General features: G+C 38.2%; 1 protein-coding gene and 1 long non-coding RNA gene across 7 annotated transcripts in view; one reads left to right on the top strand and one right to left on the bottom strand.

Moving 5' to 3' along the window:
• LOC134287729 (uncharacterized) overlaps nucleotides 1–27,882 on the top strand; it is a 473,313-nt gene that overhangs the window by 254,845 nt on the left and 190,586 nt on the right. The gene's annotated exons all lie outside the window — the stretch shown is intronic.
• Nucleotides 8,891–27,882, bottom strand: part of LOC109423693 (tyrosine-protein kinase Btk) — a 471,634-nt gene continuing 452,642 nt past the window's right edge. For all 6 annotated transcript variants that reach the window (XM_062850401.1, XM_062850400.1, XM_062850399.1 and 3 more), the window contains 9 exons: nucleotides 20,625–20,747; nucleotides 20,115–20,195; nucleotides 19,782–20,041; nucleotides 19,516–19,709; nucleotides 10,871–11,042; nucleotides 10,642–10,810; nucleotides 10,343–10,580; nucleotides 10,143–10,276; nucleotides 8,891–10,069 (listed from right to left, as the gene is read on the bottom strand). In XM_062850401.1, coding sequence (XP_062706385.1) covers nucleotides 9,971–10,069; nucleotides 10,143–10,276; nucleotides 10,343–10,580; nucleotides 10,642–10,810; nucleotides 10,871–11,042; nucleotides 19,516–19,709; nucleotides 19,782–20,041; nucleotides 20,115–20,195; nucleotides 20,625–20,747 — 1,470 coding nt within the window. In that variant the 3' untranslated portion in view covers nucleotides 8,891–9,970. The remainder of the gene's footprint in view (nucleotides 10,070–10,142; nucleotides 10,277–10,342; nucleotides 10,581–10,641; nucleotides 10,811–10,870; nucleotides 11,043–19,515; nucleotides 19,710–19,781; nucleotides 20,042–20,114; nucleotides 20,196–20,624; nucleotides 20,748–27,882) is intronic.

The raw sequence follows: 27,882 nt of genomic DNA, 5'->3' as shown, positions 1-27,882 counted from the left end.
GTCACGTCCCACTTACAAGCTAAACGGTTTTCTACTATTGTTTCGTTTTGTTATCAACACTATGCCGCTGGGAAGTAAAAAAAAATAAAAAAAAGAGAAGAGAATGCTATTTTATGCATTAAGTTCGAACCCACTTCCCCGTTTCAATTGAGAATGGGAGGAGTTCGAAAATAAAATCAAATCACTTTTGTGTCCTATTGCTCTCCGAACTTCAATACCCCTCTCTGCTGGCCTGACTCTCAAAACTGCGTTCTCTTCCTAAAAATTACTATTCGCAAAAATTATTGTATCCGTCTCTGGTTTACTCTCGCGTTCTAACTTCTCTAACTGGCTCGATTGGCGCTGGATAATGTATGATTTTTTGATTATGGTTAGTTTCAGTACTAGTAATTGTGATTTCACTCACAATTTCTGGTAACGCACGATGTTGTTTACCGTTGTTAGCGAAAAATACTCCATCAAAACCACCAACACCATTTGATTTGCATTGCTATTTTTGCACATAAATGTAGATTTTCCAAAATATTTTGTTAAATAAATATCTAAAAAAATCAAATGAAAAAAAATAACTAAAAAATGAAGAAATGCGTCTAGTTTTGCCTTAAAAACTCCCGGGATAAATCAATAAAGGAATTATTGGAGAAACCCTAGAGAAATCGCTAAAGGAATTCAAGGAGGCATTCTTGAAAGAATCCCTGAAAGAATCCGTGGGAAATTCTAGAAGAAACCCCAGAAGAAATCCCTAAAGCAAAAACCAGGACAATCCATGAACAAACCCCCAGAAGGAATTCCAAGAGAATCATTGAATACAGAGAGGAATCACAAAAAGAATTCCTGAAAAAAACTAGGAAGGAATCCCCAAAGTTATCCCGGAAATATATCCTTGACAGATCACATAAGAAATTTCAGGAGAAATCCCTGAACGATGCCCTACAAAAATAAAACCAGAAAACCGGTGGAATCATTGAAAGAGGAATCTCGGAAGGAAATCATGAAATAATACCGGAAGAAATCCTAGAATACATTTCCGAAAAAACTCTAGGATGAAATCCTAAAGAAATCTATGAAGGATTCCTAAAAAACGAGAAGAATTTCAGGTAGGATTCTTGAACGATTTCCTAAAAGAATCCCGGTAGAAATTCTTGATGGAATCCAAGCAGAAATCCTTATAGTTAATCAGGAAGAAACAATGAAGGAATTCCAGGAGCAATCCTTGCAGGAAACCCGGAAAAAATCTCAAGGAATCCTTGGGAAACCTCGAAAAGAATACCCAAAAGAATCACTGGTGGACTGGTGGAATTCCTCAAACAATCTCAGGAGAAATCCCTGAAGAAATCTGAGGAAATAACAGAATATGGAATCCAATAGGAATCCCCGGATGAATCTTGGTAGAAATCCCTGAATCCGGAAGAATCAATGACGGAATCCCTGAAGAATTCCGGGATGAGTCCCTAGCGAAATCCTTAAAGGAATACCAGAAGAAATTCTTAAAAGAGCCTCTGAAAGAATCTCGAGAGGAATTCATTAAGGAATTTCATTATAAAACTAGGAGGAATCAATGAAGGAATTCCTGGACCAATCCCTGAAGGAATCCCTAAAAGAATCCCGGAAGAAACTCGCGGGGTAAATGCCTTAAAGACCCACGCAGCAATTTTGGGAGATATCTCTGAGGGAATCCTACGGAAAATCGATATAGCAAACCCGGGGAGGATAAATGAAGAAATCCTTGGATAAATATCAATCCAAAAAAAAACTACAAAGAACCCCAGCGGAAATGAATGAGGTAATCCCAGAAGGCATACCTGAAAAATCCCGGGAGAAATCCTAGAGAAAATTTTAAAGGACACTCGAGAAGGATCAATGACGGAATTGCGGGAAGAATTCGTGAAAAAATTTCCCTGAAATTCCTGAAATCACTCAAAGAATCATGCACTAGATCCCGCATGAATTCCTCAAAAGATTTTTTTCAGAAATTTTTCTAAAAATTGCTCTTCTAGAGAATTGGTGCAGGATTTTTTCCAAAGCTTGCTACAGAAATTTCTCCAAGGATATGCTCGAGAATTTCAATATGACTGCCTCAAGGGATTCCTCCTGATTTTTTTTCTTCAGGATATATCGATAAATCCCTCCGAGCATTCTTAAAAACAAAACTATAAAAAAACTTTACTGGATATTTAATCAAGTATTTCTCTAGAATTATAACCGTAAATTCTTCCAAAGATTCCTTCAGAAACTTCACTTACCAGTCCTTCAGAAATTCTTCCAAGATTTGGACCTTTTTTTCAGAATTCCATCCGAAAAGTTTTCGAAGATTCTTCTGAAAATTCCATGATCTTCCATGATCCAAGTAACATTTTGATGGCTAATTAGTTTTGAAGAGGCCTTTAGAATCATCATAAAACCTTACACCTTTTAATTTGGTTATACGGTAGTTCTAAGAATCTTTCTTGTTTATTGGACGAAAGATGATGATTGGGAAAGATGATCTTTTCACCCAACAACTCCTTCGGAAATTCTTTTAAAAGTTTCTTCGATGATTTTTACGACAAGCCCCTTTCAATGAGAATTATTTCAAGGATTCCTTCAAAGTTTTTCCGAGGACTTCTTTATAAATTCCGTCAGAGGATTTCTCTAAAAATTTCCTTCAGAAATTCTCTCATAAATTCTTCTCAAATCTTTCTTAAGAAATTTTACCGAACATTTGGACACATCTTTCAGAAGTTCCTTCAGATTTTTTGTGCACATTCATTCAAGGATGTCTCTAAAAACTACTCTATCAGAAGTTCATTCTCGGAAAAACTTTCAGAAAGTTTTCCAAGAAATTATCAAAATATTATTGTGAGGATTTAGAAAAAAATCTCCAAAAACTTTCTTAAGGATTCCACCAGATATTTCTCCGACGACTCCACTCGAATATCCTATAAGGAGGAAATATTTCCCTGGAGAATTCTTCAGCAATTCTTTTATGGATTTCGGTAGTACATTTTATGAAGAATTTCTCTGTTTTTATTTTCAAAATTTCATCCAAAAATTCCTCTAGAAATTTGTCCAGAATATTATTCTTAGACGTTTCTTGGAATTCTTTAAAGTACATATACGCAAATTTCTCTTTAAAGTTTGTTCAAAGAATGTTTTAAGAGTTGCTTCGCGGTTTACTTCGAAATTTTGAAAGAGCTCCTCAGTGCATTTTCAAAGGAATTTCTCCGAAATTTTCGCCAAAAATCCATTTGAAAACTTTTTTAAAAATTTCTCTAAGAACTTCTCCAGGGATTCCTTAAGCAAGTCCATTGCGGATTCCTGAAGGTATCCTTACGAACCCTTCGAAGATTTCTGCAGGAACACTTTCACAAAGTATTTCTTCCTGGGATGTTTTCTCAAATTTTTCAACTAGAAGTTTAAGTAATTCTTTGCAGTAATTGATTTTCTTTTTTACTCCGAAAGTAATATTTTTAAATCATGTCCATAAGGTATTCCTTGGCAGGTATTTCACGACAAAGAACAAAAAAAGATTCCAGCAAAAAAATCAGTTGAATCCTGGAGGAAACCGAAAATATTGTATATGGAAACAGGGTGTCGAACCATTATTGTAGGGGGGCTATTTTGAGAATTCCACACCAAAACTAAGTAAATTTCATTCCTAAATAAGAATTACAGCTTATTCATCCAAAATTTCTAAATTAAGCTTAAGATAGGCTTGTTCATCTTTTGTACAGCAATAATGCTTGTTGGGTTATTTCAGAAAAAAATAGAGAAAAATCTAAATTTTCGGTATTTTTCAAAAGTGTTTCCAAATGTTTCCTCAGTAGTTTAGGAGACAATTTTATCAGGTACTCTTCAAGAAGATTCTACGAAGATTCATACATTATTAGATTTTATCACAAATTTTTCTAGAGATTTGAAAAGAAACTTTCACGGATTTATTCAGGGAATATATCAAGGGATGTCCTCTTTTAAAATTCACTCTTCATAATTAGGATTCCTTTATGCTTTATAGCAGTTTCATCAGGATCTTCTATGTTGCTTACAGAAATTTATCCAAGAGTTTAAATGAAACTACATCTGTGATTTTTCCAGTGTGGTTTACCAATGATTTCCTCAGAACGTTCCTTCAACAAACTCAAGAAGTTCTTCAAAGCAGTTTTACAGAATTGCCATCAAGTAGTTTCTACAGGCAAGCTTTTTCGAAAGTTCTTCTAGGAGCTCTTGAAGGAATTCCTCCAGGAGTTTCTCCAAAAGCTTTCCGAAGTGTTCCTTCCGGAACTTATTGAACACTTTCCCCAAATATTCTGGTGGAGTTCCTACCGAAGTTCCAATGCCTCTTAGGCAAGTAAAAAGGTTCACTACCCATTTTTGTAAGAATTTTGAAAATTTTCCTTGAGTTGCTTAGGAATTTCCACCAGGCGTTTCTCAGAATAATACATTTGTTGTTCAAAGAAAAATTATTGAACTCTATATGTATATGTTATGTTTCCATTATTTGTAAAAGTATTGCAAAAGAGCACATAACAGCATTGGAAAGACTGTTTCGAGTTGGGATGCACAAATTTAACCCACTACTGACTGATAGCTCCAACGACGGTGCTCGGAGAATTCCTTTAGTACTTGAGAAATTTCCTTTGGGAGTTTTTCCAGAAATGTCTTTAAGAATTCTTGCCTGCAGGAATTTCTCTGGGAATTATTTCAAGAATTGCTCCAGCAGTTCCATTACAAAATAACAAATGGCGTTCGGCCAAATGGCCCGGAACCACAGAAATCCTACAGCAATTCCTTAATGAACTTTTGGTAGAATTTCTAAAAAAAAAACACTTCTAGAGGAATTCCTGCCAGACTTTCTAGAAAGATTTCCGACGAAACTCCAAAAGGAATTCGTGAAATAAAACCTAGAGAATTTTTTGAGAAGCTTCTAGAAAAACGGAAGAAAATCAAGGTTCAAGCTTTCCGAAGACGGTGTAGATGTCTTCAAAAAAACACGTTATCCTTCATTTAGGACATTTATCAACGTATGTATCTCTTTACGGAACTTTTGGAACATTTTATGAACAGGGTTGTTACGAGAAGGGTGGAAAAAAATCCGCGCCAAATCCGCGCGAGTTAAATTTGAATCCGCGCCAAATCCGCGCGATACTGGAAATAAATTTGCGCCAAATCCGCGAGAGCGTGAAGGTATTTTTTTTTCTTTCTTCACGTTATTGAAGAAATCCATTAAATCCATTAAACTGGAATGGACTGCTGGATGAAGAATAAACTTTTGATTCGTAAATCAACGCAACTCATGCTTTCTGAAAGTGAGTTTTGGCAAAACTTTCGTTATTTTTATTCAAAAACATTTCTAAAAGATCCATTGGGCGATTTTTTTTTTATCTGTATTAACGAGATTTTTAGCCCTAGGCTAGTTCATCTCGGGACCCACGCTTTACTTCCCTTCCGAGAGAAGAACCCACATTGTTGTGAGTTTGTCGGGAGTGGGATTTGATCCCAGGTCCTCGGCGTGATAGTCAAGTGTTCTAACCATCACACCAGATCCGCTCCACATTGGGCGATTTTTGAAAAGAATCTCAGGAGAAACATCCCAAGAACTAAGTAGTGTATTCGTGGGAAAAATATTTAAAAAAAAACTGAAGAAATTTTTATAAGAAACTGAAAAAAAAATCTTTGAAATAAACAGAATGGAACTTTCTTGGCTTTCTTTAAATATTACTGAATATTTTTGGAGACAGTAACACAAACAATTTTTTTTAAGAATTTTTTGAAACCAGTATGAATTTGAGAAGGATACTCATGAAAAATTCTCATAAGATCACTTCGAACATTTTTTGAGTAATGTCTTAGTAGTTCTTGAATGAATCTTCAGTGAGGAATTTTCCAAGGAGAATACTTGGCAAAACCTGAGAAAACAACTCACATCGTCCATAATACACCGTGGAATTTGGGAGTAGGTATTGCAACCTCTTTAGCCAAGTGGCTTCAAAATTTTGCGTGGCCTTAAGGATGAGGAAAGGTGGGAGATTGATTTTGCGAATTGAGCTGTAAAAGAATGTGTTGTTAATTAAATTGCCAACATTATTTACCTTTGCGTATTTCCACACAAAATGAACAAATTTGACGATCAAGCATCATGTTCAGGGAACTAGCATAAACAGCTCTTCTTGTGATTCTTGACCTTGTGTCTTCAATATTGGAAGCTTGGTTAATAATAATTTAAAAAAATAGAAGGATAAATTGTGTAACAACCTCCTTCCTTATGGAAATAGAAATCAAATATATCAAAAACAACAAAAAAGAGCCGTGACGCTTCTTCGTTTGGTCATGAAAAGTATCTGTTCTTTTTGGCACCACGAGTGTGCATCTTTCTCTGTAGAGTAAAGATACATTTAAGCCCCGAGACCTGACAGCAACAAGCTGATCACAAGGTTGTGCCTCTGCCCAGAGGAAAACGTCCCTTAAGGCTCAAATAACTATCATTCAGTCATCAACAATCATCAATTTTTCAAAGGCAGTTTTCTTCCTCCAAGTCACAAAACCGTCATTAAAAATTATTTCACTGTTATCCAGATGGTGGCCAGAGTGCAGTGATAAATTTTTATTAACATTGGTTGAGATTTTAGCGAGAAAACTGCTTTTGAGTTTTTGCTAAACGATGATGGTTTGTTTCCTCTTAAAATGGATAACCACTGGAAAAATCCTAGAAGGACAATGTTGACAATTTTCAAGATTTACTTGCTGGAGTCCTTTGAAATTCCTACAGGGTTTTCCTGGATTTTTTAGGAGTTTCTCCAAGAATTTCTGCAGTAATATATCCAGGAATGCCGACAGAGGTCCCCCAGAGTTTTTCGCCAAAGTTTTTACTAGCAGTTTCCTCTAGAATACCCTTCAAAAGATTTTTTCCCGAAATAATCTAGGGATTTATCTAGAAATCTCTTCAAAATATATAGCTGGTGCCTTTCAAAATTGTACCAGTAACTCGGGCAGATTACTATTACCCTTTCGGCTTCCGATAAACGGATATCTTTCGGATATTACATTCAAATGAACACCGCCGCCGGCGGCGGACGATACGTTACGTCTGGGACGAATATGGACTATGCAGTGGGCTCATACTTACGATAAAACGGAGCATAGTTAATTCCCAGAAAAGGCGCAATATAGCGACCGAAACGTCAGATGAAAGCTTAAGAATCCATTTTTGAGTTATTCCTCCAAAGACTGAACGCCATACCTCCCAACATAACCAACAGTCGAAATTCGAAGGAATTGCTAGAAACAAATTTGATTTTTTTTAGAAACAAGGACTCGAAAGTTGAATAAAGATGCACAATGGAATTGGAATTGGAAGAATCGTTGCATAATTTCTTCAAAAAAATATTTTGAAGAGCTGATGAAATTCGTAAACGATTGCCGTACACCAAAACGAAAACTTGCTCCAAATCGTGGTGCAAAAATTCTAGCATCTTAGGAGGGTTAAACAAATATTTACTTTTCATAATTTTTAATTCAAGTGCCGATAATCATTCAAATATTTCGCTGTACACACTACAAAAATCATTTCCGCGCCAAATCCGCGCGAGGGCCAAATTCCATGGGTAAATCCGCGCCAAATCCGCGAAAATCGCGAAATCCGCGGAATTCGCGAAATCCGCGCTGTTGTAACAACCCTGTATGAAGCAACTCCTAGAGAAATTATTACAAAAGCATCTAAAAAGTCCTAAACGAATGCCTAAAGAATTTTTCCAGGGACTTCTAGAGAAATTCCAAAAGAAACTTTTAAACAATCTTGAGCAGGGATTTGCGAAAAAAAAGTTCTTGAGCATTTCCTGAAGGAACTCCTCGACATCTGCAGAGACTTCTGGAGAAATATCTGCATGAACTCCAACAGGCATACATGCACTTATTTCTAAATGAATTTCTGTCTGGGGGAAACTCCTACAGGAATCCTTGTCGAAATTTTTGTGGCGATTCGTGGATGTATTTCTAAAGTTCCTGGAGTCCCAAATAACATTTTGATAACCAATTAAACTTGAAGAGGTTTTGAGAACCGTCATAAAATCTTACACCTTTTATTCTGGTCTTATGATGGTTTTAAGAACCTCTTCTAGACTATTTGACTAAAAATGTTTGTTTGGGTAGTTGTTGAAGTAATCCCTGAATAAACTTTAAACATAACTTGCGAAAGTAATACTACAGCCTTTTCTTTTTGGAGAATTTCTTAAGAAAGTTCTAGATGGATAACCTGCAGGACATTCTCCCTATCTGAAGGAAATCTTGGAAAAAAGTCAAGAAGCAAATTCTTAATGTACTTCGCAAGGAATTCTCGGCATATTTGCTTCTAGAAGCTCATACAGCAATATCCTGAGACGTAATGCCTAGTTTCACTTCTTAAGGATTTTTAGCGAAATAGATACCTAAAGATGTTTTACTGAAGAACTCGTAGAAGAAGAAATTAAATCTTCCAATGAACTAACAGCAACGGTAGACGCTGACAATGTTTACTAATATCTCGCATCCAGCGAAATACGGTAAACATTCAGTACACTTTCAATCGCTGATTGTCCATGAATCTATCATTTTGTGTAAGCAATTCGCATTTGAAGAGGATAAGAAGAACCAACTCGATGAAAAAAGAAAACCATGAACATCTGCGTTTACAACATTCTATGGTGTACCGTACCAGATGGTGAAGTTATTTAAAGAAACCCGCGGGCGATGACCCAGCGGCAGAAAACCGACAAGAGCTAATCCGGTGAAGACAAATAAGGTGTTAATATACCGCTGGATGTGGCCGGATTTAGAATCCTCGCTGGAACTATAACGGGTTGAAATGCGTTTGGCCATCATGGAGCTCAATTTCTGTAAAACGCCTATGGTATTCGAGAACAAGTCGGCCTTGTAAAAATTGAGGGTGGAAGTATCAAAAGAAGTCACCCTCACTATTGCCCATAACCTTATGAGTGGTACGAAAGGCAAAGTGTCTACAATATGTGAAATTTCCCTTTTCCTAGAGATACTTCTAATGAGATGATCGACAAGGACAAGAATGGCAGCTTTGGAGCAACATCTGCAAACTCGATATCGCAAAGAAAACCTTTTTTCAAACTTCAAAAAATAGCAATACAAATCAATTGATGTGCAACGCTCGGATGGATTGAATTTCTCGATAACAACGGTAAACAAAGCACCGCGCAGCTCAGCAACTTTTTCATTGAATGTGTAAAAATTAGGGTGGTGCATCAGTCTGTAATTGTGAAAACCCAAGCAATAGTTCCATACATAGTTTGACACGGAATATGAGAAGTTTGAATTACGGCAGCGCCTTGCTTAGGAATGCTGGTTCGGTCCCCCATTTCTCCCTCAATCAGAGCACCACCGACAAGTGTCGGGACCACGTAGAAAACCAAAAAAAAATGGGAAAACTATGACTTGCTTCAATCTACTATTAATCTGGTTGTATAACACTATATCCTGGAAGAGGTTATGTAATATCTCTACTAGTAGTCTATTAACTGGAGTGTTTTAAATTTTTGCTCACGTCGTCTGGTTTAAACTTGGGAACTAGTTTACTGCTTTCTGGTTTTGGCTGTCGGTCTCCCAAAGATATGGTCAAGTTGGATTCTATTTGTTCTCTCTGTGAAAAGCATGATATCCGGTTTTTAACTATACAAACAAAATGAACATGGCTGGGTCGACAACAACAGGATGAACAACGTCCGACAGATAGATAGAGATGCTCCAAAAACGACAAAACAGAATTCCCTACTAGTTTTCTAGGATAAAATTGGTATTTTTCTTCGATTCTCCATTAGGTATATGCTGTGTGTATATATTAATATACGACGACGAATTTGTTCTCCTGGTGTGGGTTTGTTTGTAGGTGTGTGTATAAAGGGGGTGTGTTGTCTTAAATGTGAATCTGTGCCTGGGTTGAAGATTGCAAATCGAGATTGCACCCTTGGATCGGGAGGATAGAGATAGAGGTTTAATCGGTGAGACCTTGCGCTACCGCTGCCAGCTGATCCTTGAGTATCCGGAAGCCGGGTCTGTCTTCGGGGCTGTGCGACCAACATTTTTTCATCACCTGGGGAAAGAGATAAGAATAGGTTACCCCTCAAACCAAAATAAGAAGACGCAGAGACGAAACAAATACTTACGTCGTAAATTTCCTTCGCACATGCTTTGGGTTTTTCTAGAATGATTCCTCGCTGGACACGTTCCACCACTTCGGTGTTCTTTAGGCGACCGTAGGGCATCTTGCCGCACGTGAACACCTCCCACATGAGGACGCCTAAAACGTATTCCCAATCGAATTACATAAACTGTTGACTCATATTTCACAATCTCCACAACTTACCGTACGCCCAAACATCACTCTTCGACGAGAATCGGGTGTAGTTTAGTACCTCCGGTGGGGCCCACTTAATGGGGAACTTGGTGCCGCCAGAACTGGTGTATTGATCGTCGAGCACGTACCGTGCCAGGCCGAAATCGGCCACCTTCACAGTGTTCTCCGATCCGACCAGACAGTTACGTGCCGCCAGATCCCGGTGGATGTAGTTGTGTCGCTCCAGATAGGACATTCCTTTGCAGACCTGTTGAAGATGGTTTGCTAGATAATCCTGAAAATGATGAAGTAAAACTCCTCGAACTCACCTGTATGCACATATCGAGCAGAAGACCCATGTTTCCGATCAACGACTGCTCGTGCCTTCGCAGATAGTTCAGCAGGGAACCGTGCTTCATGTACTCGGTGATGATGTAGATGGGTCGATGCTTGGAGCATACGCCGTACAGTTGTACCAGATTCGGGTGTTGGAGTTTTCTGTATATTTCAAATCAATTAGAATACAATCTAGAACGAAATTCTATAGAAAAAACTCACGTCATAACTTTTGCTTCCTCGATGAAATCGTCCTCGGACATGGTGCCGACCTTCATCATTTTGACGGCCGTGTCGATCGAGCCGCGCCATTTGGCTCGGCGGACCACTCCGAACTGGCCGGAACCCAGCTCCTCCAGGATCATCAGCTCCGAGGGGTGGATTTCCCATTTGTCTGCAAGAGGGATGGTAAGTTGATAAGGGATGAATTAGGAAAAGTGAAAAGCGAACATAACTGAAGACGCATCCATGAAACTTCTACATAAAAACGAATTCTTTAGATGTCTTCACGGAAAAAAAGTAATTGGTTTCAATTTTCTTGGACATGAACCCTTTGAATTACTGTATCTATGCCGAAAAAAGTGCTTCTTGGTTCAATTTTTTATGTAAAAATTTTGATTCTAAATCAATAGTTATTTTATTGTTTATCAATAGTTATATTCACAACTCGCTAAATTCCCGCTCGGTTTTATAACGGTTTTTGTACCAACATTGTTGTAATCAAAATAGAATCACGAAACATGAAACGTTATTGTGGTGAAACTAATAACCAAGCCTACAGGGGATAGACAAAATGATCGGGACAGGCAAAATTTTCACTTTTCAAAAAATGATCAACTAGCTGTAACTTTTCGAAAAGTGCATCGAATATTCTCAAATTTTTACTGTAAGTTCATCAACTAATTGTGTATCAGTGGTCTAAATTTGGGGAAGATCGGCCCATTTTCCACGGAGTTATAAAGATTCTTGAAAAAGGTAAAATTATCCGATAGCCAACTTTGAGCTGCTACATCTCTGGATTCAATGAACCGATTGCCATGAAATTTTGACCATTCATGACTTATATAATGATCTCTGAAAAACATTTAACTTAATTTGAAATTTTTAACAAGAGAGACAGTTATAGTGATTTTATTTTTTTTCACGATTTTTTAGCAAATTGGTCTATTTTTAATATGTATTCCATTACTTTTTCAATTTATTGGCGGCTATGTTGTTACTTTCTTTCAAAATGCATTTATATATTAGTCAATTAGAGGTAAATTAAATGAACAATAATTTGCATCTTGAATTTTGAAATGGTGTTGAAGTTTTGGATAATTTGGTGTTTTATTAGAAAAATAATCAAATCGTTATAATTATCTTCCATATTGAGGATTTTAAGTTGCGTCTACGGTTTTTTATAGCTCATAATACAAGTCATAAATGACCAAAATTTCATTGCATTCGGTTCATTGAATCCGGAGATATAACAGCTCAAAGTTGGCTATCGGATAATTTTACCTTTTCCAAGAATCTTTATAACTTCGTGGAGAATGGCCCGATCTTTCCCAAATTTGGACCACTGATACACAACTAGTTGATGAACTTACAGTAAAAATTTGAGAATATTCGATGCACTTTTCGAAAAGTTACAGCTAGTTGAACATATTTTGAAAAGTGAAAATTTTGCCTGTCCCGATCATTTTGTCTATCCCCTGTACCTCAAGCCTCCCGTATTTGCTATGTAACCCATCGCCATTGAAGGTCAATAAAGTATCGTTGTTGATACCGTTTTTGTTTTGTTTCTTTAGAAGCTTCAGAATTTAAAAACAAGGTCTCGCTGTTTGGACTTGAGAATCCTCGAAGGAATTTCAGGGACTAGGAGAAATTCCCGAATCTCTGAAGGAACAGGATGCAGGACAGGTCTTGCCTGGAGGAATCTCTGAAAGAACTCGTGGAGAAATCCCTGAAGGAACTTCTGCAAGAATCGCTGGTGGATCATGAATCACTCCTAGAGAGATCCCTGCAGAAATTCCTGAAGAAACCCTTGATCGGAATTTCAGAGAAATCGCAGAAGAGATTCCACGAGGAATCCCAGAAGGAATTCCATGACAAACTCCAGAGGGGTTTCCAGGAGGAATCCCCGAAGGAATTCTAAGAGAAATCTCCGAAAGAGTTTTATAAGAAATGCCCAAAGGAATTCCAGAATCCTTGAACAAATCCTAGAAGAAATTCCCGGAAAAATTCTAGGAGGAATTCCCGGAGGAATCACAGGAAGAATCCTCGAAGAAATTTCAAGAGGAATCTCGGAAGGAATTCCAGGAAGAATCCCCGAAGGAGTTCCAGAAGAAATCATCGTAGAAATTCCAGCAGGAATCCCCAAAGTAATTCCAGGAGGAATCCCCGTAGGATTTCAAGCAGGAACCTTGAAGTATTTACAGGATGAATCCCTGAAGAAGCTCCAGGAAAAATGTTTGAAGGATTTCCAGGGGGATTCCTCGAAGGACTTCCATGAGGAATCTACAAAAGACTTCCAACAGTAATCCCCGAAGGATTTCCAGAAGAAAGCTCGGAAGGATTTCCAGGAGCAATTCCTAAAGGATTTCCAGGAGGAATTTTCAAAGGTTTTCCAGGAGGAATCTTCAAAGGATATCTAGGATGAATCATCGAAAGGTTTCTAGAAGGAATCCCCGAAAGATTTCCAGGGTGAATTCCCGAAAAAAAATCCAGAAGGAAATCTCAAAACATTTCCAGGAGGAATCCCGGAGTGATTTCCAGGAGAAATCTTCGAAGGATTACCAGGAGGAATCCGCGAAGGTTTACCAGGAGGAATCCCAGAAGAATAACCAGGAGGAATCCCCGAATGCCAGGAGGAATTACCGAAGGAATTCCAGGAGGGATTCCCGAAAGAATTTCAAGTGGGAACCCCGAAGACATTTTCGAAGGAATACCTGGAGGATTCCCTGAAGGACTTCCATGAGGAATCTACGAAAGATTTCCAGCAGAAATCCCCGAAGGATTTCCAGAAGAAAGCTCGGAAGGATTTCCAGGAGCAATCCCCAAGGGATTTCCAGGAGGAATCTTCAAAGGATTTCTAGGAGGAATCTTCAAAGGATTTCTAGGAGGAATCTTCGAAATATTTCCATGTTGATCCTAGAAGGATTTCCAGAATACTTCCAGAAAGATTTTCAGGAGGAATCCTACAAGGAGTTCCGAAGAATTTCCAGGAGGAATTCCCGAAGGATTTCCAGGAACAATCTCCGAAATAATTTCTGGCGTAAGTCTAGATAGAAATCCTGGAGAAATTCTTGTAGGAAGTCTATGAGGAATCCATCAAGGAAATCCTGTAGGCATGCCTGTTTTTATTAAAAAAAAAATCTTGAAAGAACTCCTAGACGAATCCCTGAAGAAACCCCTGAAGGAATTCCTGAAGCAACTTCTGGAGAAATCTTTGATGTAATTCCTGGATGCATTCCTGAATCCTTCTGGACAAATCTCCGAAAGTCCTCCAGGTGCAAATTTCTGAAAAAAAAAATCCTGGAGGAATCCTTGAAGAAACTTCTGCTGAAAATAATAAAGGAACTACTGGGGTAATCCCTGCAGAAATTCTAGGAGAAATCTCTGAAAGAGATCCAAGAGGGATTCCTGCAGAAAACCCAGGAAAGATCTCCCTTGATGGATCTTCTGGAGGCATTTCTGAATGCTCCAGGAAGAATATCTGAAGGAACTCCTGGAGAGATCCCTGAAATAAATCCTGCAGAGATCCCCTAAAGGATTTATAGATAGATTCCTAAACAAAAAAAAAAGGCAAAACAAACCCACCCTGATTGGTATTCCAGAGAAAGCACTGATTGGAATTCTTTGGAGGACCTTTTGCTAGAATCCTTGAAAAAACTCGTAGAGGAATCTCTGAAGGAACTCCTGGACTAATCCCTGAACAAACTACTGTTCGAATTCTGGAACTTCAGAAAGATTTCCTGAAGTGGAGCGGACCTGGTGTGATGGTTAAAGTAGGTACGTGACTATCACGCCGAGGACCTGGCATCGAATTCCACTCCCGTCATGCTCACAAAATGTGAGTTCTTCCTTCGGATGGGAAGTAAAGCGTGGGTCCCGAGTTGAACTAGCCTAGGACTAAAAATCTCTGTTAATACAGATAAAAAAAAAGATTTTCTAAAGAAACTCCTAGACAAATCTCTGAAGGACCTCCTATACCTCCTATACTTCTGGAGGCATCCCTGATGAATCCAATGGAGGCATCCCTGAATCCTCTTGAAACAAGCTCCGAAGCAACTTCTGGAGCAATTCTTTAAGGAACTCCTGTCGGAATAGCTGAGAGTTCTTCTGAAGGAATTCCTAATGAAAATCCTAGAGGCATTCTTGAATCCTCATGAATGAATCTCTGAAGGAACTAGTGGAAATATCTCTGAAAGAGTTCCTGAAAAGATATCCAAAGGAACTGCTGGAGAAATCTCTGATTGGAATTTTAGGAGGAATCTTTTACGGATCTCCTAGAAGAATCTCCGAAGAAACTCCTGATGGTATCTCTGTATAATATTCTGGCGGAATTCCTGATGGATCTCCTGGAGGCACCACTTAGTCCTTCTGGAAGAAGCGGAATAACGAGTTCATTCAAAAATGAAAAAAATAATTGCTGGAGTTTTTTTGACTGGAAATTCTATGTTTTGGAGGTTTTGGCTTTCTTAGTCTAGGGAATCCAAACGATTTAATTGGCAAACGATTAAATAGATCCAAAAGTTTTGTATTTGAATGGACCCCCTATTGTCGTCCTTTCATAGCAGACTCGTCACGAAACGATCGCCGATCTTCCTATTGTTTTGAAAATTTGTTTCGCTCTTCTGTCTTTATTCGGCTCTGAAAGCAATGCGATGAAAATGTCGAACTCCTCCAGCGTGTAGTGACTCTTAAGGAGGTCGTGCTACTTCTGATTAGACACCGGACTAGGACTACATAAATTATATGCGGCCAAACCACTGCTGTAAACGTTACACGGTCCAGTCGGTCTTTATACGATCCAATCTAGCTTCGACCGCACTGCTATTGACTCCTTCAGCCGGCCAATTCGTGATTTCAACGAAGCGCCAAAGGTGAATGCCCTTCAGCCAACCTTCAGCCCTTTCAGAATCTGTGGATCGAAATGTTGGACGTCGGTAACGTGCAGACCTTGGAAATGTGCGTATTGCCTCCCCGGAATGGCTACCGTGTATGCTGAAGAATAAAGCTCTCTACTGTGTGGGCACTCTTGATCTGGAAACGTTGAGCGGATCCTCTCGCTGAGATGAACTCACGCACTGCGAATCATTCTCAATCCAAATCTCACTCCTCGAACTCTTAGCCGATTAACTAGTGTTTTTCGATTATCCTTTGTCTAGAAACGCGATAGTGTTCACGGAATACTTGCCACAGTGCAAAATGACGGCCAGAAAATCAAGGTTAGCTTTGGCTGCGTAGCATAAACGTTGCAATTCAATCCTGCGACTGGCCTGACGAAATGGAGCAGTGGGTTGTGACGCTCCTAACAGCCTCCGAAGCTGCAGCGGAAGCTTAGCTTGCAGCCGGTAGTTCCGTGCTCATCCTAGTTGAAGTCATCGAAACTTCCAGTTCCACAGTTCCAGATTCGGTGGTCCACTCTGCTGCAAATCCGGCAAGGCTTCCTCTTAACACTTGGCATGAACTTCTACTCTCTATCATGTCGTGCGACATGGCAGAGCCTACAGCTTCTCCGTCATCTCCTGGATCAGCATCCGGTTGATCGATCAAGTGCGCAGTTAGCCCGGTTGCTTCTAGATGATCGGCGAGCTGCTGAACTACCACTCCGAAGCAAATAAACCTCGCCAGACGATCCGCTTTCGGTGGCACCGCGTTGCGAACCTTCGACAACAGCATATTGAGAAACCGTTCTGGTCCACCGTACGGCATGCGCAGTGTCCCTGCTTTCTTAACGCCTGCTCCTCAACGCCTCCAGAGTCTCTTCGTTCAGCAGGTACCCCTGTATACATCGGCCATTCTTCAAACTTGCCAGAAAACGAGACAGAAACTGCCGCGCGGACATCTGTGCCTTCGTCGTTCCGCCCCCAATTCTTCCCGCCTATCCTAGCATTTTCCACTTTTCCGTCGCGGCTACTCTTGCTTATTCACTTCTTCGCAACTCTCTAAACTAACTTTCTTCTTCGCTGTTTTTTCCCTCTTCATCCCTCTTTTATTGTTCTTTTTCGGAACTCACGATTTCTGGCTCAACAACTTCAATAACTTTCTTCACGTTCTTAGATTCCCGAGCTAGGATCGTCCCTGGTTGTCCAATTGGCGTTGAATCTCCTTCCCAGACGGTTAGAAAATCTCCTTCACAGCCGATTAGAAAATTTTCCGGAAGACTCGTCATTCGATCGGATTGACTTTGGTGCAGGCTCCTTAGAAATTCCGGAACTTCATAAGAGCTTGTGGTAGGCTCCACTGGAATCGTTGAAGTTCAGTTTTTCGACTTTCCAACTTTCACTTCTCGAGTCGTCTTTTTCCCTGATTACATGTTCCGATTTTCGAGCTTCCCGCTTCCGATAGCTTCTTCTGGCTTCTTTTCTCCAAAGCCGTATTCAGCCTTCAGCCTCAACTGCGTCGGCGTCTGTTTCATCTTGCTTTGATGCGCTTTTTCTTCATTTGCACCTTTTCGAACTCGAGTTCCATCTCCCCATTATATTGCTCAAGTTGTTGACGCATTTCGAACAGCTCCTGTTCCATCTCCACATATTTGTGGTAGAAATTCTTTATTTTGTTCATTTGGCGTTCCTGTTTCGTGAATATGTTAAAAAATATGACACTTGACGAAACTTTGTTAAGATGCACGTCCACTGTGTTAACAGTTTTAGCCATTATAAGCTGATAAATCGTCATGGATTTCCTGATCTCCACAGCCGAACTTATTTAGATATAAGAGCTTGAAGTTTCTATTTCAAAAGATAACAAAATACATGCAAACATATAGCCATTCCTTAGAAAAACGATATAGTGCAACTCCAATGGTCGTGAAACCTGGTGGGATCGAAAATAATTAGACCCGTATTTTTTTATTTCGTCATTAGGATGACCAATTTTCAAATAGGGTGGTTCTAAAAATCAAGGTTTTTAAAGGCCACAAAATTTTAAAAAATCATAACTTTTGAATCAGTTAACCGATTTTTTGTTTGTTTGTAAGCTATTTTTCCTGCAAACTAGAATTAGATAGATTTCGAACAAAAAAAAGAAGTTAAAAATCGGTTAACTGATTCACAACTTATGATTTTTTGAAATTTTGTGGCTTTTAAAAACCTCGATTTTTAGAACCACCCTATCTGAAAATTGGTCATCCTAATGACGAAATAAAAAAATGCGGGTCTAATTATTTTCGAACTCAAAGTTCCAAAGTCATGATTTTTTTTTTAATTTTTTTAGTTTTTAAAAACCTCTATTTTTAAAACCACCCTATCTGATAATTGGCAACCCTAATGACGAAATAAAAAAATACGGGTCTAATTCAGGCCAAACATATCTAAAAATCGTATCTGCAGAAGAGATGCTCTGTTTGGTTTCCCTCTCTTTTATTAATATCTTAGCTGTTTATTTGATATTGAATTATGATTGTCTCCTTGCATTGAACGATGATCAAAACAATCGTCTTTTGATTTGTACTGCAACAGTAGTTGAAAAGTGTACCATTACATTGCAATAATTGAAAGAGAAAGAGAGCCTCTCAAATGCAAATAGGACCTATTGAAATGTTTAGCCTGAATTATTTTCGAAGAAATACGAACACACCAGGTTTCACGATAATCGGAATTGCACTATATCGTTTTTCTATGGAATGACTGCATATAAATATCAATTTTAATCTATTTTTCATTTCTCTAATTTGTGTCCCTTCTACAAATGGAGTGACGTGACAAATGTCGTAGTCGTATATCGAGATGAGAAATCTCGACTCGAATGAAATGACTAGCCGTGTAAATCATATGGAGAGTCCTCTCATTCGAGTCGAGATTTCTCATCTCGATATACGACTACGACATTTGTCACGTCACTCCATTTGCAGAATGAGCACAACTATAGCTGCAATCCTCAATATTCTGCTTTCTAACTGAATTCAACTTCGTAATTTTATTAGGCTTGAAAACAAGCTTTCTCTATCGTTAACTACAAATCATTTTGTTAATTTTCTTACTAATCTTGTTTACATAAATAATAGCATTGGATCTTATATTTGTGCTCATTCTGCGAATGGAGTGATTTGGCAAAAGTCTGAGTCTTGTATCAAGGTGAGAAATTTCGGCTCGAATGAATTGGCTCGCCGTGTAAATCAAATGGAGAGTCACCTCATTCGAGTCGAGATTTCTCACCTCGATATGCGAGTCGAGCTGCGTCACGTCACTCCACTCGTAGAATGAGCATAACTGACAGTTACGCTCAGCCCACGGTCGATGAATGCGGGGTCGTCTCATTCGATGTGGATCGAATGTTGCCCATGGTTGCGCTGTCGTGGGGAAGGTCAGCTGTGCTAATACTCTCTAATACTAAGGAATATGCGCATTGGGCCGAATATGAAATTCATAATTTAGCTAAATATCGTTCGAAATTTTTACATTAAATTTTCAATGTGTTTTTTTTTTTGTTTTTCAGACGTTCTCCTTGGAATTACGTTAGAAAAGCTGTCGAAACCTCAACCAGAGATCTTCATTAAATTTCGCAAAAAATGCTTCGATAATTCATCAACATTTCTTCAACGATTTATTCATACATCTTAAAATTATCTTCAAGGCTGCATCAAAAATTATAATAGCAATGTTTAGAATAATCCCGGGTAGTACCTACTGTCAGCAAAAAATGGGAAACAGACTCACCATGAGATAACCCGGCAGTCGGCGGCACTGGTCGATCGCAGGGGGAAGTCTTCAGTCTGCACGCTAGACCACCGGAGTTGTGCCGATGGTAGTTGATCAAATCCGGGATCGACTCGCAACAGTGCTTCTCCGAGAGGTAAAACTCGCTGCGGGCATTCTGTTTGATGTGGTAGTGTTTTACATGGGATTGGGGTCTAGAGATGAAAAATAGAAGAATAAAGATTAGTTTACGCAATGTTCAGGAACAACATCCAGCACCAACTCACACTTTGGTATGTAGCGATAGAGTGTAGAGGCCCTTGGTGGATGACTTTCTCACCACGAAGCAACCTTCTTTGTCGTTTTGTTTGAGCAGCGACTCGGCCCTCTGGCGGGACATGTCCCCCACGTACCAGTCATACTTTTGCAGCCCGAGCAGTTCCTTCTCTTTGACGTAGTTGCTGGGGATGTATCCGATGGTGCCGTGTTGATCTTTGACCTTCCACCAGTGCTCCTGGGAGTCATCGATCACTTCGTATTCGGCGTTCTGGACGAAAATAATAAACGATCGGAAGCCATTAGTCGGTAACACCTCACCTCCGCGAAACAAAAGAACCTACCTTTTCCAGCGATAAATCGCCACTCTCGATCGCCTTGAAGGGGTACAGGGCGACCACAATCTTGACCCGGGGCGAGACATCCTACCGAAGACAAACGAGAGAGAAAACCATTAATTAGCCGAAATTTTAATCGCTCCGCCGTCGTTCTTTCAATTAAGAGATCAGCAGCACGAAACAAAGCTCCCGCCTGCTTCTGTCCGACGGTCATTTCCGGTCATGTCAGTCAGATGCCCAGACGTCACGCGGCGGACTTCTGGGGCAGTAGTGGGATCGATTAAGCCGGTTTCAGACTTTAGAGCCGCGCGAATGTGCGAGACTCGTTTAAGCGAGTGCACTCCCGTCATGGGAAAGAAGCGTTAAATTCGAATGCAAATTAAATTGGTTACTGCCGCGGCGGCGGGGACCTCGCCTAATGACAACCAGATTCTGGCCGGATTTCTGTAACTGACTGACAGACTGACTGACTGACATGGGGCTTCTTTGAAGTTTCGGATTTCTGTGAACACCTACCTTAGCCTTTGAGTTTGGTGTTCCGGGCGCTGCAGTCGGACCACCAGGCATATTTAGCTCGCCTCCGTTCGTATGATGACCTGCACCGTTGATGGACGCCGTTTTGAATGAGTGGGTGGGGGACTGAAATGGAAGTACGGGGAGATCGACCGTAAGGATAAGAACGATGTTAGATTGTTGCAGAGTTGCATTGTATGAACATTATGGAGAAAATGCATTTCACGGGTCGTTGAGGGTTCAAAAGTTAAGTGAGTTTTGAATAATATCTGGGAAACATCTTTAGTGAATTGCAAACAAGTACAGCTTTACTTGGGAGCTGGATCTTTGGCATAAAGTCATTTAGCATATGGCCGTTTGTCATAAGGTCACTTGGCAAATGAGGCTTTCCACGAAGCAGCACGAAAAAAATACACTTTTTTTAATTTTGCATTTTTGATTTTCATATAATTTTGCACAGCTGTTCTAATCAATATAAATAACCATTTTTTCATATTAAAACTTTTTATGGAGTCTCGACTAACTTTCAATTAGGGCCTATGAAAAAATGGAACACATACGAATGAAAAATCATATCTCTGAAACTGCTTGTTTGATCGGAAAATTGTCTTCGGCAAAGTTGTAGATTAATAAATGGTGGCTCTCAGAAAAATACACATTGAAAAATTTATTTAGTTTTTCTTCCGAAAAAACTGAATTTTGTTACTAAAAATTAAATATCTCAAAAAGTTATTTTTTTACCTTCGTGATATTTTATGAGAATAAAGTTCATTCTGTTAGCTACCATCTGTAGAAATTTCATAATGGTAAAAAATGTACAAAAAAGTTATGGCACTTTGAACATTTTCGGTTGTGTGTTTTTTAGAGTGTATGACGAATTCACGCAAACTCGCCGTAGGGGTTTGGCAAAACTGTCTCAGAATCCGATGGAATTTCTTAGGTTTAAGGAATATGTATTTTAAAGCAAGATTGCATATGTTGTTTTTTTTATTTATCTAGACTAGTATTTGAAAAGGGCTAAAGTATTTGACCGTTTTTTACTCAATATAACTTAAAAATGACATTACCTACAAAAAAGTTATGTATGGGTGACTTTTAGATAATCATGTGAACTTTCATAACATTGAAAAATGTCAATACGCTTTAAAAGTCAAAAAAATGCAAATAAGAAAAATTATTTCAATTTGCAAAACATGTTATTATTGAAAACTTTGCCATGTATCGCAAGATGGGCACTTTTGAAGAAAAGCATTTTTGAGGTACCGTGATTTCGGGTGAAATTGATCAGTGGGGTGAAATTGATCGACGAGAGGGTCATTTTCATTTGTTAAAAATATTGGTTAAACTTAAAACAATTTGTATAAAATGACCATCATCTGGCTAAAGGATTATTGAATGATGAGTTACATGTTTTACAGTCAATTAGTCACATATTTCTGTATTAAATTAAATATTTTCCGTAATTGCGAGTTTGGCACCCTTTCAAACTTTTGTTGCCGTGGCTGTATCGCACATGTAATGAATATTCGAATGGATGCTTTTAGCTGCCAGGTATTTGCTAAACACGATTTCATCATCAAAAATTTTATAAATATTCGAATTTATACATAAATTTGCACTTTTCCGGAAGTAATCACTTTTTCAGTAGCGTTTTCATAAAATTTACTTAATTTAAAACTTGAATAATTAAAAATTGAGAAAACTCGTAAAAGTTTTGCGTAGCATTTCGCATACTGGGGTGGTTAATTCAGGTGGAAAACATATTTTTGGCACATGCAAAGGTATTTCATTTACTGATAAATTTCATCCCGAAAGCAAAATTATTGATTTTTTATTTTAAATGATATTTACCTATTGCAATAAAATGATTTGTAGTAAAAGTTTCAAACTCGTTGACTGATGAGAATCGTGGTCGTACTTGTTTTATTGCTTTGAGTTTGACTTTCTTTGGGTGATCGACGGTACGTTGGATGATATCTTTAATTGGCATTTCAGTCTAATTTGGTCAATCAAAAACAACTATATGTTTTCTTAACTCGACGTTTCGGTCCTTATTGGACCTTTTTCAAGGATTCTGTAATGTTTGAGTTTGACCATATCGCTGCATTCGAAATCACGGTAGCATAAGTGGAAAATTTTTGACAGCTCCTCCCCTCTTAAAGTATATTCTCCCATACCTAATAGAAGGCTCCTAGCAATATCATAAACTTCCCCTAAAATGATACGTCTTTAATGGACGGTTCCTAACAACAAATACTTCATTTCATCATTTTGCGTGTTTATCTCCGGTAGAAAAAAAAAATGTTTTTATCCAGGGCGTTTTTTTACAGATATTTTCATATATTAAATTAAACATAGCTCCATATGTTTGATTCACAAGTCTATCTAATGCAAAGTATTTATTTTATTCTCCTATGAATAAGGACACTTTTAAGTTGAAATTCGACTTCTGGTTGATATTCTGAATTTCTGTGTAACAGATCTAGTGTTCTGGTTCAAAAGAGATTATATTATATTATTTGTATTGGATAGATTTATAATTGAAACAAATAAAGCTATGTTCAATATTAATATGTGAAAATCCACGTATAAAAATACCCAAAAATTGGTTTGACTCAAAAAAAAAACATTTTGTGTTGGGTTGGATTCAGATAATAGCAATTTAATTACTTTGATCCATTTTGAATTCTATTCTTAACGGTTGGTGTGGGGTTTGGTTCTCCGAAATAGGATTAATTTAATTTCGCAAATGGGCATGTATTCCAAATTGACTTCAATTTATTTTTTAACTTTTTTTAGCGTGATCGTTTTTTCAATATTTCAATATTTCAATATTTTTTTACTTGAAAGTTCACACAAATTCCTTAAAGTCACACATACCACACTTTTTTGTAGGTCATGTTATTTTTAAGTTACATTGGTATAAAAAATGGTCAAAAATTTAAGCCCTTTTCAAATATTAGTGTAGATAAATTAAAAAAAAAACAACAACAAAGTATGCAACGTTGTTTTAAAGTACATAGTCTTCATACCTACACAATTCCATTGAAATCTGAGAGGGTGCTGCCCACCCCAAAATCTAGTTTGCGGGAAATTCGTCATGCACTCTTAAAAAAAACACGCAACCAAAAATGATCAAAGTGCCATAACCTTTATGTACATTTTTTACCACTATAAAAATTTTAGAGATGATAGCTAACAGAATGAACTTTATTCTCACAAAAAAAACACGAAGGTAAAAAATAGCTTTTTGAGATATTTGATTTTTAGTAACAAAATTCAGTTATTTCAGAAGAAAAACTAAATAAATTTTTCAATGTGTATTTTTCTGAGAGCCGCAATATATTATTCTACAACTTTGCTGAAGACACCTTTCCGATCGCACAAGCCGTTTCCGTGTTAAAATTTTTTATTTGCTTATGTTCCATTTTTTCATAGGCCCTAATTGAAAGTTAGTAGAGACAAAATATGAACTTTTGATATGAAAAAATGGTTTCTCACATAAAAAGGAACAGTATACAAAAATATCAACTAGATTAAAAAACATCGATTAAAATGGATTCATGCTGGTCCGTGGAAAGCCTCAAATGACTTTATGCCACGTGACCTTATACCAAACGGCCTTACGCCAAACAACCTTATGCCAAATGACACAAACCCGCTTTACTTTGTTTTGCCTCATGCTTAGGTAACAAGAATCTTTCGGTTGAAAAAATATGGACAACTTGTAAAGTATATCACAGAGTCCTACTGTTTCATAAATGAGATTAGTGGAAGTTGCCTAAAAAGAAAAAAAAATCTAGTTTAACCGTTATGTGTCGGACATTGTTTTTGCTTTTTTCTACACCATTCTTTTCAAATGGGCGCTGGGTACCCGGGTAACCTGTCGGCCACATAAGGGTTAAGGGTTGACATACCTTGCGATGATAAAAAAATCGAACTTGACGCACTTATCTCGATCTCAAATCTTAAAAACCAGTTGACCGATTTGCAAACTTTTTTTTTATTTTTCGTATTTCAAATCTCGAGGTACTGAAAGGTTCACTTTTCATAAATAAATGTAAAGTTGACTTAAACACTATGTTGTTTCAACTTTTTACGCCAAATACAACGACTTTTCGTTCAACATGGATTTTTCCGTGTTTTTTTTTCGTTAAAGTGAACCGTTCAGTACCTCGAGATTTGATATACGAAAATCGGTCAACTGGCGTTCAAGATAGATTGTTTCCTCCAGGAATTCCGTAAGGAATTCATCCAGAAGTGTTTTCATTGTTTTTCTTAGGGATTTTTTTGAGATTTTTTTTTTCAGGGATTCCTGCATTCAAAAATTTCTCCCGGAGTTCCTTTAGGGAATTTTCCAGGATTTTTTTTGGCGATACCTCTAAATAATATCTCCAGCGATTCCTCCAGTAGTTCCTATGGGATTCGTTTATAAAGTTTGCCTAGGAATCCCTAAGAAGATTTCTCCTGGAATTCTTTGAGGAAGTCCTCTTGAAGTTTTTTTTAAGAATTACCCCTGAAATTCCTTAAAAAGTTTTTACAGAAACTTCTTCAGGGATTCTTCCAGGAACTCTTTCTAAAATTCTTCCGGGGGTTTCTTCAAAGATTTCTCCTTGAATTCATTGATGGATTTCTTCTGGAATTCTTTGAGGAATTCGTTATAAAGTTCCTTGAAAAATACCCCTGGAATTCCTTAAGCGGCTTCTCTAGAAATTCCTTCAGGGATTCTTCCAGGAACTCTTTCTGGGGTTTTTCGAGGAACTACTTCAGAGATTTCTTCAGGAGTTCAGGAGTTCTTCAGAGACTCCTGCGGGAATTTTTCAGGGACTCCTGCATGAATTTTTCAGGGATTCCTGTTGAAATTTCTTTAAGAATTTCTCCTAGAATTCTTTGAGGAGTATTTCCCGGAATTGCATGGGAAATTTATTCATAAACTCCTTCAGTGATTTCTCCAGGGATTCTTCGGGAATTTCTCTAAAAATGTGTTCCTGTTTTCCTCCACAAATTGCTTTGGGGATTTTCCTGGAAATCTTTGAGGAATTTGTCTTGTAATTGCTGGGGAGATTTTTCCATGAACATCTACAAGAATTTCTTGTTAAATTCCTTCAAGAAATTCTCCAGAAACTCCATCGTGGATTCCTCCAGAAACTCCTTCATTGATTTCAGTGAGATCTCCTTTTGCAGGATTTTTCCAGGAACCCCCGGAAATTTCTCTTGGAAATCTTAGAGGGGTTTCGCCTGGAGTTCCTTGAGGGTTTTTTTGTTGGGATTTCATGAGGTATTCTTGCAGGAACTCCTTCAGTGATTTCTCCAGTAGTTTCTTCATGGATTTATCTAGGGGAAGTGCTACAGTAGGTAGTACAGTAGTTCTTCCTGTGGAGCGGACCTGGTGTGATGGTTAAAGCACGTGACTATCACGCCGAGGACCTGGGATCGAATCCCACTCCCGACAAACTCGCAAAAAGTGAGTTCTTCCTTCGGAAGGGAAGTAAAGAGTGGGTCCCGAGATGAACTAGCCCAGGGCTAAAAATCTCGTTAATACCTTCTGCTCAAATATAAACGAGACTCGTTAAATAAAAAACAAACGGTTAATTATTCTTCAATATTTGTTTTATATCTTGCAAATTAATCTTATTCGGAGGCGATACACATATGCCAACTTTTTTTTTATTCCTTACTAGCTGTCCCGGCAAACGTCGTACTGCCTGCCTACTGTGTTTTTTGACATGCAGCTCCATAGGGGCGTCCCCCGCGATGTCATCTGTATGGGAGCCTCCCGTTCCAGAGACCGGAGAGGTCCCGCACCAAGCTAAGAACCTTCCCCGAAAAATACCCACATACAAAATTTCACACCGATCGGTCCAGTAGTTTCCGAACCCATAGCGGTCAGACAGACAGACAGACAGACAGACGGAAATTCATTTTTATATACAGTGTCGGACAAAACAATAAGACCACCGGTCCTATTTCATACAAAATGACCAAGTTTGACGATATGGTACTCGGTTTCTAGTAAACCGATCTGGCTGAAATTTTGACAGTCGACATGAAATGACCAGAATTCTGATTTGTATTAAATTGATTGAATTCTGTTCGATACATTAAAAGTTACAGATATACGGTGCGACAAAATTCCAACACCAGATTTTTATGATGGTTATTAGTGGTCAATTCAATAAAAATGTCCCAAAGTTTAAATTGCATGCTTAATTTTAGTACTTGTTTATCAATCATCAAGTATCAGATACAAATATATATTCTTTGATAATGGCAATCTGAAAGTGGTCCTATTATTTTGTCGTTTTGTATATCTGTAACTTTTGATGTAGTGAACAGAACTCAATCAATTAAATACAAATCAAAATTCACGTAACTCCATGGCGACTGTCAAAAATTCAGCCAGATCGGTTCATCAGAAACCGAGCATCACATCGTCAAACTTGGTCATTTTGTATGAAAAATGGTTGGTGGTCTTATTGTTTTGTCCGACACTGTATATAGATAGCACTTTTCATACGCCTCTTTTGGTATCATATTGCGCTATCTCTTCGAATTTTCTTTTATGACTTCAATCGTCTGAACAAGTTACAACGAAGTGGCAGTTTGAGTTTTGGAAAGAGGAAAAAGTCACATGGTGCCATATCAGGTGTATACGGCGCTTGAGGAACAATGTAAACGTTGTTTTTGGTCAAATAATCGCGAAATAACTTGATGTGCGAGCTGGCTCATTATCGTGATGCGAAAACCATGACTTGTTGTCCCACAATTATTTCATATAGAGACAAATATTCTCACGCAAACGCTTCAAAACGCCCAGATTACATTAGGCATTGACAGATTGACCATCCGGAAGGAATTCCGAGTACACTACACCTTGGCATTTTCGATGATTTCTTCGTTTATTGATGTTTCTGGACGAAGATCATGAGGCAGACTTTCAACTGATATATGACCCTCTTTGCACGACTTTTTCCAGCCAAACACACGTGCACGGGATAGAGCAGATTCCCAATATGCTTTCTACCACATTTTAAATTAACTCGAAACACTAATTCTGTTGAAATAACAAACAAATCCTTTGCTGAACTTTGATTCCATAGAAAAAATCGAAAAACATACTTAAGGTTAACTTGTTTAAAGTGACGTTAAAAAAAAAACTTCACGACAAATCGTGCTCTAATTTGACATGTAAACGTATAACAGTCCTATAAATCTAAGAAAAAAAAATGTTGACGATATGTCATCCGCGGACCATGTAAGT

Source organism: Aedes albopictus, chromosome 2 (genome assembly GCF_035046485.1).
Source record: "Aedes albopictus strain Foshan chromosome 2, AalbF5, whole genome shotgun sequence".
NCBI classification, from domain to species: domain Eukaryota; kingdom Metazoa; phylum Arthropoda; class Insecta; order Diptera; family Culicidae; genus Aedes; species Aedes albopictus.
This window is presented reverse-complemented; position numbering and strand designations above follow the sequence as displayed.